The sequence below is a fragment of the Prionailurus bengalensis genome, chromosome E3 (assembly GCF_016509475.1).
Source record: "Prionailurus bengalensis isolate Pbe53 chromosome E3, Fcat_Pben_1.1_paternal_pri, whole genome shotgun sequence".
Taxonomy (NCBI): Eukaryota; Metazoa; Chordata; class Mammalia; order Carnivora; family Felidae; genus Prionailurus; species Prionailurus bengalensis.
Genome location: NC_057357.1, coordinates 39,832,587 through 39,846,718, shown reverse-complemented (window position 1 = coordinate 39,846,718; position 14,132 = coordinate 39,832,587). Strand labels below are relative to the sequence as shown.

Sequence of the window (14,132 nt, the reverse complement as noted above, 5' to 3'; positions counted from 1 at the left end):
GAAGGGCACAGACGAGTGGGCGCTGAGGGACGCAGGACACCCGCCCCCAGGACAGGTCCGCAGATCCGGAGGGTGTGTGGGCCGGGTGCCCCGCTGGGTGAAGCCCCCTCTTCCTTGGCCCCCTCCCCCCGCTGCCGAAACTGCCAGGCAGAGCCGCTGGCTGCCGGCCCAGTGGGACCACCTTTGGCAGAAGGGCCTGAGTATGGCCTGGCCCAGTGGCCACACTGGTGCCACCTGGCCCCCAGGCACCTGGGGGGTTGTCTCTAAGGCCCCCACCTGGGATGCGCATGATGGTGACCACGAGGAAGGTGGCTATGCCCGACAGGATGTTGAATATGGTCAGCCTCGTGTAGGCAGTGGCCGCTCCCGAGAAGAAGAAATTCATCAGGTACATGAGGGGGATGATGGCCCAGCCGTAGAGCATGAGCAGCAGGAGGGCGTCGGCCATGTGGCCGTCGTGCGTGAAGGCATGCACGTCAAAGGCCTTGAACACCACCTGCGGCAGCACAGAAGTAGGCGGTGCCTGGGGGCCCTGTCTCCAGGGTGGCTTTCAGCCCCGGGACTCCCCCCCCCCCGATGACACCTCCCCCTTCTCCCCTTTGCCGTTGGAGCGGTCACCAGGGTGCCCCACGCCCGGACCTTGCCCGCCACAGTGGGATAAAGGCTGGGGGTGCAGACACAGGTGAGGGGTGTTGCCGGCGGGGTTCCCAGCCAGGGTCCCAGAACTGGGGCTGAGCTGCCAGCGCGGACCTGTGGTCTGCGCAGGGGCGCCAAGGCAGGGCCCCGGGACGTGCAGGGGAGGGTCCCCGCACCGCACAGCCCTCACCAGCAGCAGCAGACTGGGGACGAGGAAGGACATGAGGTCCCACAGCAGAGCGGAGAGCCAGAAAGTAGCCACGTGGACACCGCTCACAAACTGGACGTGCTTGGCCTGGACGGCCCTCTCGCTGACCGCCAGGATGGAGAACGTGCTGGCCAGGAACGCCATGGCGAAGAGCAAGTTGAGGGCAATGTCAAATCCCTTCCGGCTCCTGCAGAGCGGGGGGGGACAGGGCAGGAAGGGACTGAGCACAGTGAGTCCGGCCAGCATCCATCCAAAGCATGCGATGGAGGGGCCAGGCAGTAAAGGGGTTTAAGAGGGAATGCCGGAGCTGGGGGGGGGGTGTGTCTCCGAGCCAGGAAAACCCCTCCCTGCCAGAACAGCTCCTCCTCTGGGCTTCCTGCCCCCCGTGATGGACATACCACTCTCCCAGTCGCCTTCAAGCTGTCCCTGCATCCCCCACGTCCCCCACTCAGGCGATGGCCCCACCATCGCTGCCTTTCCCACATCTCCTGAGGACCCCCTGCCTGGCTGGCCCTGCCCTTGGAGGACCCCATCGGCATCTGCATGGCTGCAGTGGTTCATCCCCCCCCCCCACCCCCCCCCCCCCCGCCCATCAGGTGCATTCTGCATTAGGTTGCCAGCAACACCTTCCAGAAACCACCACTGATGGCATTACTCTGTTGCTCAGAAACCTCCTGGCTGTCTCAATAAGCAGGGCTTCAACACGTGGATGTTACTGGCCAAAAAAAAGAGGGAATTAAGTATCCACACTACAACGTGGATAAGCCCCTGAAAAGTGAGAACAGCTGGTCACAAAAGGCCTCTTATTAGATGATTCCATTCACACGAAACGTCCAGTACAGGCAAATCCATGGAGACAGGAAGAGAGTGGAGGCCGTCTGCAAAAGGAGACACGGGTGGGGGGCAGGTGGCTGCTGGCGTCCCGGGGCTCCTTCAGGGTGTGATGGCCACACAGTAAGATTGTACTGTGGTCCAAGAGGCACATGAAAAGGTGCACAGCATCACTAACCACCAGGGAAATGCAAACCAAAGCCATAAGGAGAGATCCCCTCTCCCCGGCCAGAATGGCCAGCATCACGAAGAGAGAATATGCTGGCGTGGATGTGGGAGAGGGGGGCCCTCGTGCCCTGCTGGTGGGCATGCAAGCTGGAACAGCCACTCTGAAGAGCAGTGGGCAGGCTCCTCAGGAAGTTAAAAATAGGGGGTGCCCGGGTGGCTCAGTTGGTTAAGTGTTCGACATTGACACAGGTCATGATCTCACAGTTCATGGGTTTGAGCCCTGCATTGGGCTCTGTGCTGACAGTTCAGAGCCTGTGGCTTGATTCAGATTCTGTGACTCCCTCTCTCTCTGCCCCTCTCTTGCTCTCTTTCTCTCTCTCTCTCTCAAAAATAAACAATACAAAAATATGTGTATTAAAAGAACAACAGTTAAAAACAGAACCACCCTATGACCCAGCAATTGCACTTATGGGTGGTTATCCAAAGAAAATGAAGCCTCAGGGTGCCTGGGTGGCTCAGTTGGTTGGGCGTCTGACTCGATTTTGGCTCAGGTCATGTTCCTAGGGCCATGTGATCGAGCCCCACATTGTGCTCTGCACTGAGAGTGGAGCCTGCTTAGGGTTCTCTCTCCCTCTCTCTTTCTCTCTCTCTCTGCCTCTGCCCCACTCCCTCACTCGCACACACTCTCTAAAATTAAAAAAAAAAAAAACAATGAAGAAACCTCCCCCTCCCCATGTTCATAGCAGCGTTATTTACAACAGCCAAAGCAGAAACAACAGCATGTCCATCGACAGGTGAGTGGAGAGAGAGACTGTGCTAACATACACAATAGAGTATTTTCCAGCCACAACAGAGAAGGAGAACCTGCCGTGTGTGACACATGGATGGGCCTGGAGGGCACCGTGCTGAATTAACTAAGTCAGACAGAGAAAGACGACTACCATAAGATCTCACTTACACACGGAATCTACAAACGAAACAAAAAGGAAGTCACAGATACAGAGAACGGACTGGTGCTTGCCAGGGGGTGGGCAAAGCGGGTGAAGGGCATCAACTAGCTTCCAGTCATAAAATAAGTGAGTCCTGGGGATGCCACGTCGGGCACGGTGACTACAGTTAAGGTTAACCCGGTACTGGGTTGCTCATTTGAAAGTTGCTCAGACAGGATCTTAAAACTTCTCACCACAAGGGAAAAAACTTTTAACTACGTGTGATGAGGGTGATGAGGGGTGTGAACCAGACTCTCTGGGGTCATCCTTTCACGATGCATCTGGAACTAAAACTGGGACAATTCTATCAGATTCGGGGCTGGCCCCGCCCTGTGAGTACTAACAACCACTCCAGCCCACGTCACAACAGGTGACCTCTGTCTCCTAAAGCTGCTGAAACAGAACCAAAGTTCCTGCCGCCCCGACGTCAGCTGACCTGGGGGTCTCCTCACACAGAGCCCACCGGGAAGGAGCTGCCAACTTCCTGATGCCCCCAGCACAGTCCCCCACCCCACCTGTGGCCGCTGACCACCCCGCCCAGGTCCGAGGGCCCCGCAGGCCTGTGTCCCCAGGGCCCAAGCAGAGCGGAGGCCCCTCCCCAGGGCTGTGCGGCCTTCAGACCACCAGTCCGACCCTCCACGAGTGTTCATCCGTGTGCCCGGCTGTCCCCAGCAGGACAAGGAGGGCACAGAGCGGCTGCTGTGTCTCTGCTTTCAGGGTAGACACAGGAGGTAGCAGAGGGGGACGAAGACATCGCAAGGCCCAGAGCAGTCCGGTGTGTGGGGGGGGTGGGGATAAGGCTGCCCCTCCCCGTTAATTAATCGCCCCACATGGAGTCACTGATCTTGTTCTGAAACTGATTTTCTTGGCCTCTTCAGGACGTTCTGGGGTTTAGGGGCAATTAGGGGGCTCTGTGACCAGCATGGGGGAGAGTCCCACACATACCAGAGCATGACAAGGCCTGAGAAGAGAGAGGCCCACAGGGCTCCCTGATTTGAGGCCACCTTGGGCAGCGATACCTGACTTCGCTGTGTTCTGTATTCCGGTTCACACACAGAGGCACTGCCCCGGGCACAAGCGTGTGCCGAAACCCCCGGGGACAATGGCCAGCAGGAGCCGGGTGCCGATTAGGGAAGAGGGCACGGCTGTGCTCCGAGGCCTCAGGAGTCCCCCCTCGGATACTTCAGTATGTGGGATAGGGCCTCCCCAGCTAATCTGTTGTCTGAGGAGACAGTGAATACGCAGGGCTAGGGAAAACGTGGGGCAGAGGTTCCCTGGCCCAAACCCAGAAGCTTCCTGAAGGCACAAACAGTGCTTCATCCGCCTATGTGGCCCTTGGTGGCCCTGGCGGTGCCCGGTGTGAGGCCCTGATGGGTGGGGGCAGGGCCCTGGCAGGGGCGGTGCACCTACTCGTTGAACTGGTCCTTGGCGGCCTGCAGGGCGCTCCGGGGCTGGGGGTAGTTGGAGACCACGATGGAGGCCCGGGGGCCGCACAGCAGCTTGAACAGAAGGTTGTCGACGACAGCCAGCGCGGTGGCTGGGGAGTGGTATGCCTGGTTGTTGAACAGGGCAGTGACAACCGTCCGCTCGCCAACGTCTCTGAAGGACACGGCCACCAGGCACCGCTCGTTGAAGCCACCTCCCTCCACCGAAGCCCTGAAAACCAGGAACTCCTCCAGGTCACCTGGGGGGCGACAGAGGGTCAGGAGCGGACGACGGCCCCTGGGGCACGTGCCCGAGGTGCCCACTCTGAGGAGCTCGGAGGCCTGGAGGGGCCGTGGCAAGGAAACACCACCTTCTACCCTCGCGGAGCCCACGGGCCGGGGGGCCACGTCACGGGAGCGGCGGGGCCTGGGCGAACGGGCACCCCGGGGCCACAGGAGGCCAAGTGGGAGGGCCACACTCCTTCTTCTGCCCCCTAAATGCCTCCCGAGACTAAAGGGAGGCAGCCCTGGACCAGGGCCAGTGGGGCAGGGAGGAGGCCGCTCCGGAGAGGGAGAGGCTCTAAGAGGCAGGCCTGTGACCTCCTGTGGGGCGGCTGGGCGAGCCAGCGGGTAGGGGGCTGCCCTTGAGGGGCGAGATTAGACAGGACCTCCGCCTGTTTCTCTGGTTTTCCAGTTTTTATGGAATGAGTAACATTTCGTAATCAGGAGAAAAAGGTGGTCTTTAAAAAGAGTGGCCTGAGGGAGTGGGGCCCAGGGAGGAGGAGGATTCCCTCCTCACCAGCAAGAACCCTGGCAAACCCCACTGCAGGTGCCGGACCCTCTGGGCATTCGAGGAGCCAGGACCCGCCCCAGCCCTGCTTCGCTCCGTGGCGGAGATGTGGGGACAGGGGTTCAGACAGGGGTGCTGGGGTCCACCCTATGGTCGCTGGCGGCTGCCCGGCCCAGCATCACATGCACCTACACACGCCCTCACTGCCCTGGCCTGTAAACGGGGTCAAGAGAGAGGACGTCTGCCTTGCAGGCCCTAGGGTCAGCGAGGGGCAGGGACGTGTCCGGGAGCCCTGACCTTAAGAGTGACAGAGGCTCCGCCAATGGGGCCACAGCTGCCGTTACAGAAGAAAAAGCATCCGATGGCCTTAAAAGCAGTGAAACAAGACCGCACGGTGAGGCGAACAAAGCCGGAAGGTTGCACGCTCGGCAAGGGAACGGACACTTTGGTCTTCCAGAAGGACTCAGGCCAGGGGCATCTGAGGCCATGTCCCGAACCCCCCAGAGCCACCGTGTGCCACGAGATGCCCAGAATCTTTGGGCCAGGCTGGGGGACAGCCGGCAAACGTGGCGGAGGGCACACGGAGGTGACAGGATGTCTCCTGAGGCCTAACCAGGGTCGCAGGGGTGGTCAGGGCCACACTGGGACTCGGGGCAGAAGTGGGCACTGGAAGGCGGGCTGGTTCCGGTTCCGGGACGCAGAGGCATCCAGCCTTCCCCTAAACCAGAGCCTGCTTCCTGAGTCTTTGGGCTGCGGTCCAGCAGGGGGAGGGAGCAGCAAGCCAAGGCCACCTTCCCCCACGTCTGGCCCATCTGACCCGAGCTCGAGGCCTGCTCTGAACCCAGGGCCGCGTCTGACTGCCAGGGCCAGGGACGCACATGCTTCGGTCTGAGGTGCTGGAAAAGAGCACCATGTTACCTCAGTGTGTGCTGTGACCAGCCCGGCAAACGAAGGGCAATGGTGACACCACGGAGGTTTCATGTTTCACCTCTGACCCCGACACAGACCTAAGTGGCCGCCCGTCCTGGGCAAACCTTAGTCCCAGATGCTGCCTGTGCCTTCCTGACTCAGGCAACGGCCTTCCCCCTAGTGGTGATGTCCGGAGGCAGTTGTGGTTGTCACGACGACGGGGTGGGGAGAGGGGGACGCAATGCCAGGGATGCTTCTCAACATCCCAGGGTGCGCGGACAGGGAGGAGCCAACGCCCCAAATGCCCACGGTGCCTGCGCTGAGAAGCTGGGCTCCGGGCCCGGCCCTTACCCAGCACCTCCCGCGGCTCCTGGCCCTCGGCCTGCAGCATGGCCTTCAGCTGCTCCGATAGCTGCTGGTCCAGCCGGGAGGCCCCAGGGACAGCAAAGGGCACGACAGTTCTGCCGTACGCGCCCAGGGTCAGCTCCAGCATGGGGTCATCAAAGGTCTCCGAAGAGTAGTTGACGGCCAGGAGGGCCAGGGTGACGCACGTCAGAGGGACCAGGACCTGGGCCACCACCATCTTCCACTCGCGCAAGCTGTACACGGCCTTCTTCAGGAACATGGCCCAGAACTGCTGGCAGTGGAGGGCGAGCTGTGGCAGAGGGGACGGGCTGTCACGGTGCCCCGCGGGGCCAGCAGCACACCCCTGCCCCCCACCCTCAGCCGCAGGCACGGTCCCAGCACACGCCTGGTGGCCTCCAACCGATGCGTGCGCCCCGAGGCCCCAGGGCTTCTTGCAAAGCTCCTCCTTCGATAACACGGGAGATGTGCACATCCGTGTCCCTGCGGGTCCCCACAGGGCCTCGGGGGGGTCCCACCACACTGGGGGAGCCAAGGCCGCTGCCTTTCCCCCGATCTTGGCAGGGGACCCCGTCTGCGCTCATACGGGAGCCCTCCAAGCGTGGGGACCCCTCCAGGGTCAGACTCTTGCTCTGCCACGTGCTGGCCAGGCTACCGTGACCCAGACTCTGCTTTTCCGTCTGTAAGATAGAGCAGCGATGCCCTTTACTGAGCGAACACCAGGCTTACGGCAAAGCCCTCGGTAAACAGAGCAGAGTCAGCAGCATATGCAACGCGGCCCACTTAGAACAAAACGATATTACAGTCGCTGAATTAAAATGTGCTGGGTTTTCCTTCTCCCTGCTGTGACCACGTGAGCTGTAATCTGCCCTCTTCGTGAACTGACCCTCCAGGAGCCCTCATCTGTCCCCCTGGATGCTAACACGTGGGGCTCAGGGGTCTCCCAGCCTTCCCACACCGGCCGGCCCAGCCCTCGGCACTCACCCCAGTGTTGAGCTTGGCAGTGGTGCACTCGTCCTCGATCAGGGAGCCAATGCCGTCGGTCGGGTCCATGGCCCCACACAGGTGGCTGTCCACTGCCCAGTCGCTGGCCCGCCTCTCGTGCTGGTATTGCAGGGCAGGGAGCTGGATGGCCTGGATGTCCATGCTGGTGTCCACCAGTTTGCCCACACTGTGCCAAGACACAGGAGGCCCGGTCACCGCTCAGCTCCCCGCGGGGGCCGTCAGGGAGGGAGGAGGAGGGGCACGCTGTTAGCTCTGCTGGCTGTGCTTTGTCTCCTCACGTGCCCATCACCAGATGCCATCAGAACACCAGACGCGGAGTCCACGAGGGACAGATAACCAGACAAGGCCCCTGCCCACAAGGACCGCGGTCTCCCTGCGAGATGGGCCAAAGCCACAGGGACGGGAAGGGGGGTACTGGGGGCATGATGGAGGCCCCGGGAGTACAGTTGTGCCAGCACTGGGCGCCATGGGTCCGGGCGCCCGGGGCCGAGCTGGGACCGACGGGCAGGTGCGTGTGCTCCGGGAGGAGCCGCCAAGGAATGGCTCAGTGGGGACGGGTGTGCGTGGGGGGAGTGCAGGCAGCGGCCGGGTGGGTGGTGGGGCCGCGTGGACACCCGTGAGCCACCTGATATGTGCACACCGCGCACACACTCACTGTTCTGCCTCCTCGCTAGGTCCCGGGATCCTCAGAGAAAAACATGTACCTCACACGTACTTTTGTTCCTTCCAGTCCCTAGCAGTCCATCTGCCAAATAGGCGCTGGAGGAAAATCTGGTGAACATCTTCGCCGCCCCGGGCAGCCCCTGCCGCCCGCAGTTCTGGGTGCCTGCCTGTCGGGCCCGCATGGTGAACAGAGGCCGCCGGGCAGCCTGCACCCTCCCCATGAAGGGGGGTGGGGCGGAAGTTTCCGGAGAGGAGATCGGAGTTCAGCCGCCCTCCGCCTTCTGAGTGCCCTGGGGAGTTGGGGCCCCGCCCACGCCGGCGCGCCCCCCTCAGGTCGGGGTTGGATCTGACAGTCAGGGGGCTGCTTCACCGGCACGCTGTCGACAAGCATCGGCGCCTAGACTGATGGACGCCCGCGTTTACTGACCGGAGGAAGACCTCCTCCATGGTGGTGACCGAGGCCCCGAAGCTGGCGATCCCCAGCTCCTTCTGCTGCTTCTCCAGTTTGGCAAACAGACTTTCGAACCTGGAAGCAAGACCTCGAGTGAAGAGCTGCCTCTCAGTGACTTTGGAGGCAACTTATTCCTCCACGTGGCCCGGGGCAGGGCAGAGCGGCCTTGGCGCCTGGAAAAGCTGCCTGGAAAACCGGGAGTTGGGTTTGTTTCTCCCTCTTTTTCCCTACGTGACATTTTAAGAGAGAGAGCATACATGCGCAAGCTGGGGATGGGGGCAGAGAGAAAGAGAGAGACAGAATCTTAAGCGGGCTCCACACTCAGTGGATCCCACGAGCCCATGAACTGAGCGGAAATCAGGAGTCAGATGCTCAACTGACTGAGACACCCAGGCGCCCCGGCCACATGACCTTCTGCCGTGAGGACTTAGGCCTGAGATACTGTTTGCTAGAAAACATCCACGTGAAATCACAAAACCAAAAAACAAAAAAACCTGGAGGATATTCATTCAATTGCAGGGTAGCGCTTTCTAAGGAAAAAACTCACAGAGGAAAAGATAGGACTGGTTAAATGTAAAGTATCTGCATGGGGAAAAAAGTCCCACAAAATCAGTCAACGGCCAAATGGAAAAAATTGCAGCAAAAATGGTTGATATCGCTCCATAAAATGCTCTGACTGATACATGAGCGAGAGACAGGAACACACGATATCCAGAGAAAGCCGTGTGAGCGGCGGCAAGACCGACCTCCTGTTAGCAGGAGCGGAAGGAAAACAAAATGCCATTTCAGCCACTGGCTACGCAAATATTTAAAAAACAACTTCATCAAAGCTGGCAAGCGTGGTGTAAAATGGACACTGTCCCGTCCTGCTGACGGGGAAGTCACGTACATCACCTCTGCGGGAGGAACTTGGTCCCCTTTGCCCTTCCTGAGGGGGTCACTGGAGATTTAGACCAAGAGTTGTTTTTTTTTTTTTTAATTTTTTTTTTCAACGTTTATTTATTTTTGGGACAGAGAGAGACAGAGCATGAACGGGGGAGGGGCAGAGAGAGAGGGAGACACAGACTCGGAAACAGGCTCCAGGCTCCGAGCCATCAGCCCAGAGCCCGACGCGGGGCTCGAACTCACGGACCGCGAGATCGTGACCTGGCTGAAGTCGGACGCTTAACCGACTGCGCCACCAGGCGCCCCACAGACCAAGAGTTTTCTAGAAGGATGTCTCCTGGTGTATTCTTGGGGGGAAACCAGGAGTGCGTGGTGCTGGAACAGATGTTGACAAAGTCACGGTGTGACGGAGTGGGGGAACCCAAAACCACACCATCGATCGGGCTCATAGCAACGCTAAACAGACTTTAAAGATTTATACCCCAAAGTTTTTGAATGTGAATCAAGGGTTGGGTTCTTACCCCCCACACCAGAACCTGCTCTGTTCACAAGGCTTTGCCGCGTGACTCACAGCGTGAGACAAAGAAGACACACACATTCACGATTCCATGAGGAGCTCATGGGCGCTGTGCGCGGGCGAACCTGGGGGGGGGGCTGGCCGTGTGCCGAGAGGGACGGCAGACACTCTCCACCCAGGGAGGGTTCCCAGTTCCACGGCACTGGTTCTCCACCTGCTGTCACAGCTGTGGGCTTGGGAGCCCTGCTGGCCGAGCCTGACAGGCAGGAGCGGGGACCCTACGCGCGGAGCCTCCGAGGCCCACTGAGCCCCCTTCTCAGGGCCGTGCCTGCGCCCACGGGGACGCGTACCTGTGGGTGCTCTCCTTGGGCAGGATGAAGGACAGCTCTGCACCGGCTCTGCTCTCCAGCGTGGCGCTGGGGACGTGGTGGCGCACCAGCCGGGAGATGGCCTCGGGGTCACAGTGGGGCTCCTTCACCAGCGTCATGTGGTAGCCCGCACCTGCAACAATGAGGAGCCCCCCCGGGACGCCGTGTCCCACTTCTGCCGTCCCTCCGGGCCCTCGGCTCGTGACCAGGACAGGTCGTGGGAAAGAGGCCGGAAAGCAGGGACGGCGGCACTGGAGAGGATGCACCTGGACCCCTCGGTGCCATCCTCGGGGCTTTTCTCCCAGGCCCTTGCTGGGCGGAGACGCCGGGGGACCTGGGAGCGCTGCCGGTAAGGCCGTGAGGCCCAAGCTGGGCTCTGTAGTCCACTCTCAGGCTGCGGCAGGAACCGTCCCCAAGACCTGCCCTCTCTGCTTTCTCCACAAGGGAGCCCCGGACAACGGCGGTCCCGAGGGTGACCACGTCTGGTCGCCATCCGCCGGGCAGGGCTGTGCGCCGGCCAAGGGACTGGGGAAGGGAGGTGTACAAGTCCCGGGGTGTCTGAGGAGGGGAGCTCGTCTGCTGGTGGGATGGCGTCGGACCATGAGCTGCCTTCGAGGGAGCCACACTCACATGGCAAACCCAGCCCTGGAATGTGCCACAGGCCGCGCGCCTCCACGGTAGCCAGTGTGGCCTCTGCAAGGGCACCGCTGGTCTCGGCGGCCTTGGCTGATGCTTGGCTGCCCCTTCCCGGTCACGGCGGGACGTCGTCTTAACCCAATCAAGACTGCTCCCGCGCCCCCTCCTCCCTTCCCGGCCCCGGCCCGGCCGCAGAGCCCCGCCCGCCCCGCTCACCGTACTTCTGCTTGAGGAACAGCGAGGACCCGCAGCACTGAAGCTCCCCCTTGGCCATGATGGCCACGCGGTCCCCCAGCAGGTCGGCCTCGTCCATGAAGTGCGTGGTGAGCAGCACGGTGCGCTGGCTCTTGTGCTGCTGCAGCAGGTCCCAGATGGCCCTCCTGGAGACGGCGTCCATGCCCGAGGTGGGCTCGTCCAGCATCAGCACCTGCGGGCCGGGCCGAGGAGCCGGTGGCGGGGTGGCGGGGTGGCGGGGTGGCGGCGGCTCCCCGCGGCCGCCCGCCGTGCTGGGCGCCCCGCCCCGGGGCCTCCCGCCCGCCTACCTTGGAGCCCGCGATGAGGGCGATGCCGATGGACAGCTTGCGCCTCAGGCCCCCGCTCAGGCACCTGCTCAGGGAGTCCCGCTTGTCCTCCAGGCTGAGGGCGTGCAGCATCCGCTGGACCTCTTCGGGGCACTTGAGGCGGGACAGGCCCTTCAGCTGAGACAGCGGGGGCAGGGACGTCGGGCAGGGGCTCCCGGCCTTGGCGCCTCCTCCTTCCCTCCGCGTGCTGCGCCGCGTGCCCTGACTTCCCTCCCCGCCGCCCCGCTGCAGGTCTGCGAGCGGCTGCTCCAGGTGGGTTCTATTTGGTGAGAAGCTGGGGGTTCACGCCTTGGGGCCCAAGCTCGCAGACAAGGAAACCACTACACGACCTAAGCGCACTCAGCGGCCGGCTCACCTGTGCGTAGAAGTACAGGTGTTCTGCGACGGTCAGGTTGTCAAACAGGATGTCGTGCTGCGGGCACAGGCCCAAGCTCTTGCGGATCTGAACCATGTCCTGTGAAATCTCGTACCCGTTGATATACGCCCGGCCGCTGGTTGGGGGAAAGAGACCTAGGGCCAAGCAGAAGACCCGGAGGCCGAAGTTCAGCGGGAACACCGGACCCTCTCCCCACCCCCGTCAGCACGAGGTGTGACCCTTGTCTGGCCGGACCGCTGACCGGCCGGCCGGAGCCGAGGCCGTGGCGCCTCACCTGTGAGCATGGAGAGGGTGGTGGTCTTCCCCGCGCCGTTGTGGCCCAGCAGCACCGTGATCTGCCCCTCGTACAGGTTCAGATTCAGGTCTCTGACGGCTGCTTTGCCCTTGTTCCCCACTCTGAACACCTGCAGTGAAGGCCGAGGGCGGCCCTGGACTTCAGGCCCTGCCTGGCCCCCAGCCCCCGCTGGAACACCTGCCCGACGGGTCTCAGGAGACAGTGCCCAGCGTGGCCGGTCAGTGCAGAGGCGGGAAATTTCTGGCTAAGTGCTGATTGGAGGCCATGCCTCCCCCCACCCCCGCCCCGGGTGATGTCTGTCCCGCTTCAGTGGACCAGCAAGTGTTTGGGGGCAGGGCTGACTCCGTGGTAAGCCCAGGCAGCATGCACTGCTGGCTCCCCCGAGTCACCTGAGCCCTGGGGACAGAGCCTGGGGAGGGGTCAGAGAGCAGCCACGGGGGTCTAGGAGCAACAGGGCCTGGGGGACGGCCCCCAGCTTGGAGACAGCCCTGGGCAAGGTGGCAGGTCTCATGCCCCGTGGCATGAGGTCCCCGTCCCCACCCACCCCACAGGGTGCGGCACCTTGGTCACATGCTTGATCTTGATCCCGGCCACCAGGTCCTCTGGCTCAGCCTCAAAGTACTCGGTTCTGAGCACTTTCTCTGGATCATCATCTTCCTCTTCTTTCCCCAAAACTGTCCGTGGGTGCCCGCACCAGTACGAGGGCTGGGGTGGAAAGCAGACGGGTCTCAAGCAGCCAACTCGTGTCAGTTCATTGTGTTTGTGAGGAATGGCAGCAGGTTCCCCGACACGCCAAACACTGTCAGCAAAGAGCCCTCGCCCGGGGCCCTGCTGCAGAGGTGGGGCGGCCCGAGGCCTCTGTGGGGCGCAGGTGCACGCGGCACCTCCCTCATCTACCTGGGGAGGCTCTGAGCCTCTTTCCTGACCCGCCATTTGGGCACACAATCCCTGACAGGCTTGTTGGTGGTGCAGACAACTCACATGTGACACAGATGAAAAGTAAATGAGGACCTTTAAACCAAAGACAGGCTGCTGAATGTTCCAGTCCGGGGTGCTGTCAGGGCAAAACAGGAGGGAGGCTGTGTCTCCACGCCTGACTGGCCCTCACTCAGCTACACAGGAGCTCACAAAATAAGCAAGAGGAGCCAAAAGGCCTGGCCTTCCCTTGCTATGAGGAAGCTTCCCCGCCCTCTGTCTAGACAAGGACCACAGCCATCTGTCTAGAAAATCCCTGCCCAATGTCTAGACAACAACCCCTGCCTTCCATCTAGACAATAACCCCTGCCATCTGTATAGACAATGACCCCCACTCTCCATGTAGACAATGACCCGTGCCATCTGTATAGACAACGGCCCCCGCCTTCCATCTAGACAATGAGCCTCGCCATCTGTCTAGACAACGACCCCCATCGTCCATCAAGACAATGACCCCTGCCCTCTGTCTAGACAATGACCACCACCATCTGTCTAGACAACTCCTGCCCTCTGCCTGGACAATGACCCCCGCCTTCCATCTAGACAATGACCCCTGCCATCTGTATAGACAATGACTACCACCATCTGTCTAGACAACTCCTGCCCTCTGTCTAGACAACAACCCCCGCCTTCTATCTAGACAATGACCCCCACCTTCCATCTAGACAATGACCCCTGCCTTCTGTCTAGATAAAAAACCATGCCTTCAGTCTAGACAAGGAACCCTGCCCTCTGTCTAGCCACAACAAAGCCAGGCTGTGGGATGCGTAAGAATACAGCCACAGGCCACGCAGAACCCCTGCCCTTGGGTGGTCCATGGGCACAGATGACACACGGGTGTGGGGAGGGTCACAGGAAAGGGAAGAACCGGGCCCTGGGAGAGCCGCCCCCAGCTAAGCCCCACAGGGGCACCCCCATCTCCGTTCTTGGTACTTCCCATGCCTGGAATGGTTCTAGCACACCACGGCCTGTTGGTCTTTTTTTTAAATGTTTGTTGCTGTTGTTTGAGAGAGAGGGAAAGAGAGAGTGCACGCGTGTGCACAAGCATGAAGGGCAGAGTGA

At 61.3% G+C, this 14,132-nt stretch overlaps 1 protein-coding gene across 3 annotated transcripts in view; it reads right to left on the bottom strand.

Moving 5' to 3' along the window:
- The window catches only part of LOC122471806 (phospholipid-transporting ATPase ABCA3), a 44,882-nt gene that overhangs the window by 6,268 nt on the left and 24,482 nt on the right, over positions 1–14,132 (bottom strand). For 2 of the 3 annotated variants that reach the window (XM_043560887.1, XM_043560886.1), the window contains exons 13-24: positions 12,657–12,800; positions 12,075–12,204; positions 11,780–11,934; positions 11,386–11,541; positions 11,060–11,270; positions 10,190–10,340; positions 8,414–8,512; positions 7,303–7,489; positions 6,307–6,610; positions 4,243–4,516; positions 827–1,031; positions 277–496 (exon numbers count right to left, since the gene is read on the bottom strand). In XM_043560887.1, coding sequence (XP_043416822.1) covers positions 277–496; positions 827–1,031; positions 4,243–4,516; positions 6,307–6,610; positions 7,303–7,489; positions 8,414–8,512; positions 10,190–10,340; positions 11,060–11,270; positions 11,386–11,541; positions 11,780–11,934; positions 12,075–12,204; positions 12,657–12,800 — 2,236 coding nt within the window. The remainder of the gene's footprint in view (positions 1–276; positions 497–826; positions 1,032–4,242; positions 4,517–6,306; positions 6,611–7,302; positions 7,490–8,413; positions 8,513–10,189; positions 10,341–11,059; positions 11,271–11,385; positions 11,542–11,779; positions 11,935–12,074; positions 12,205–12,656; positions 12,801–14,132) is intronic. The other variant, XM_043560888.1, reaches the window with a different exon arrangement.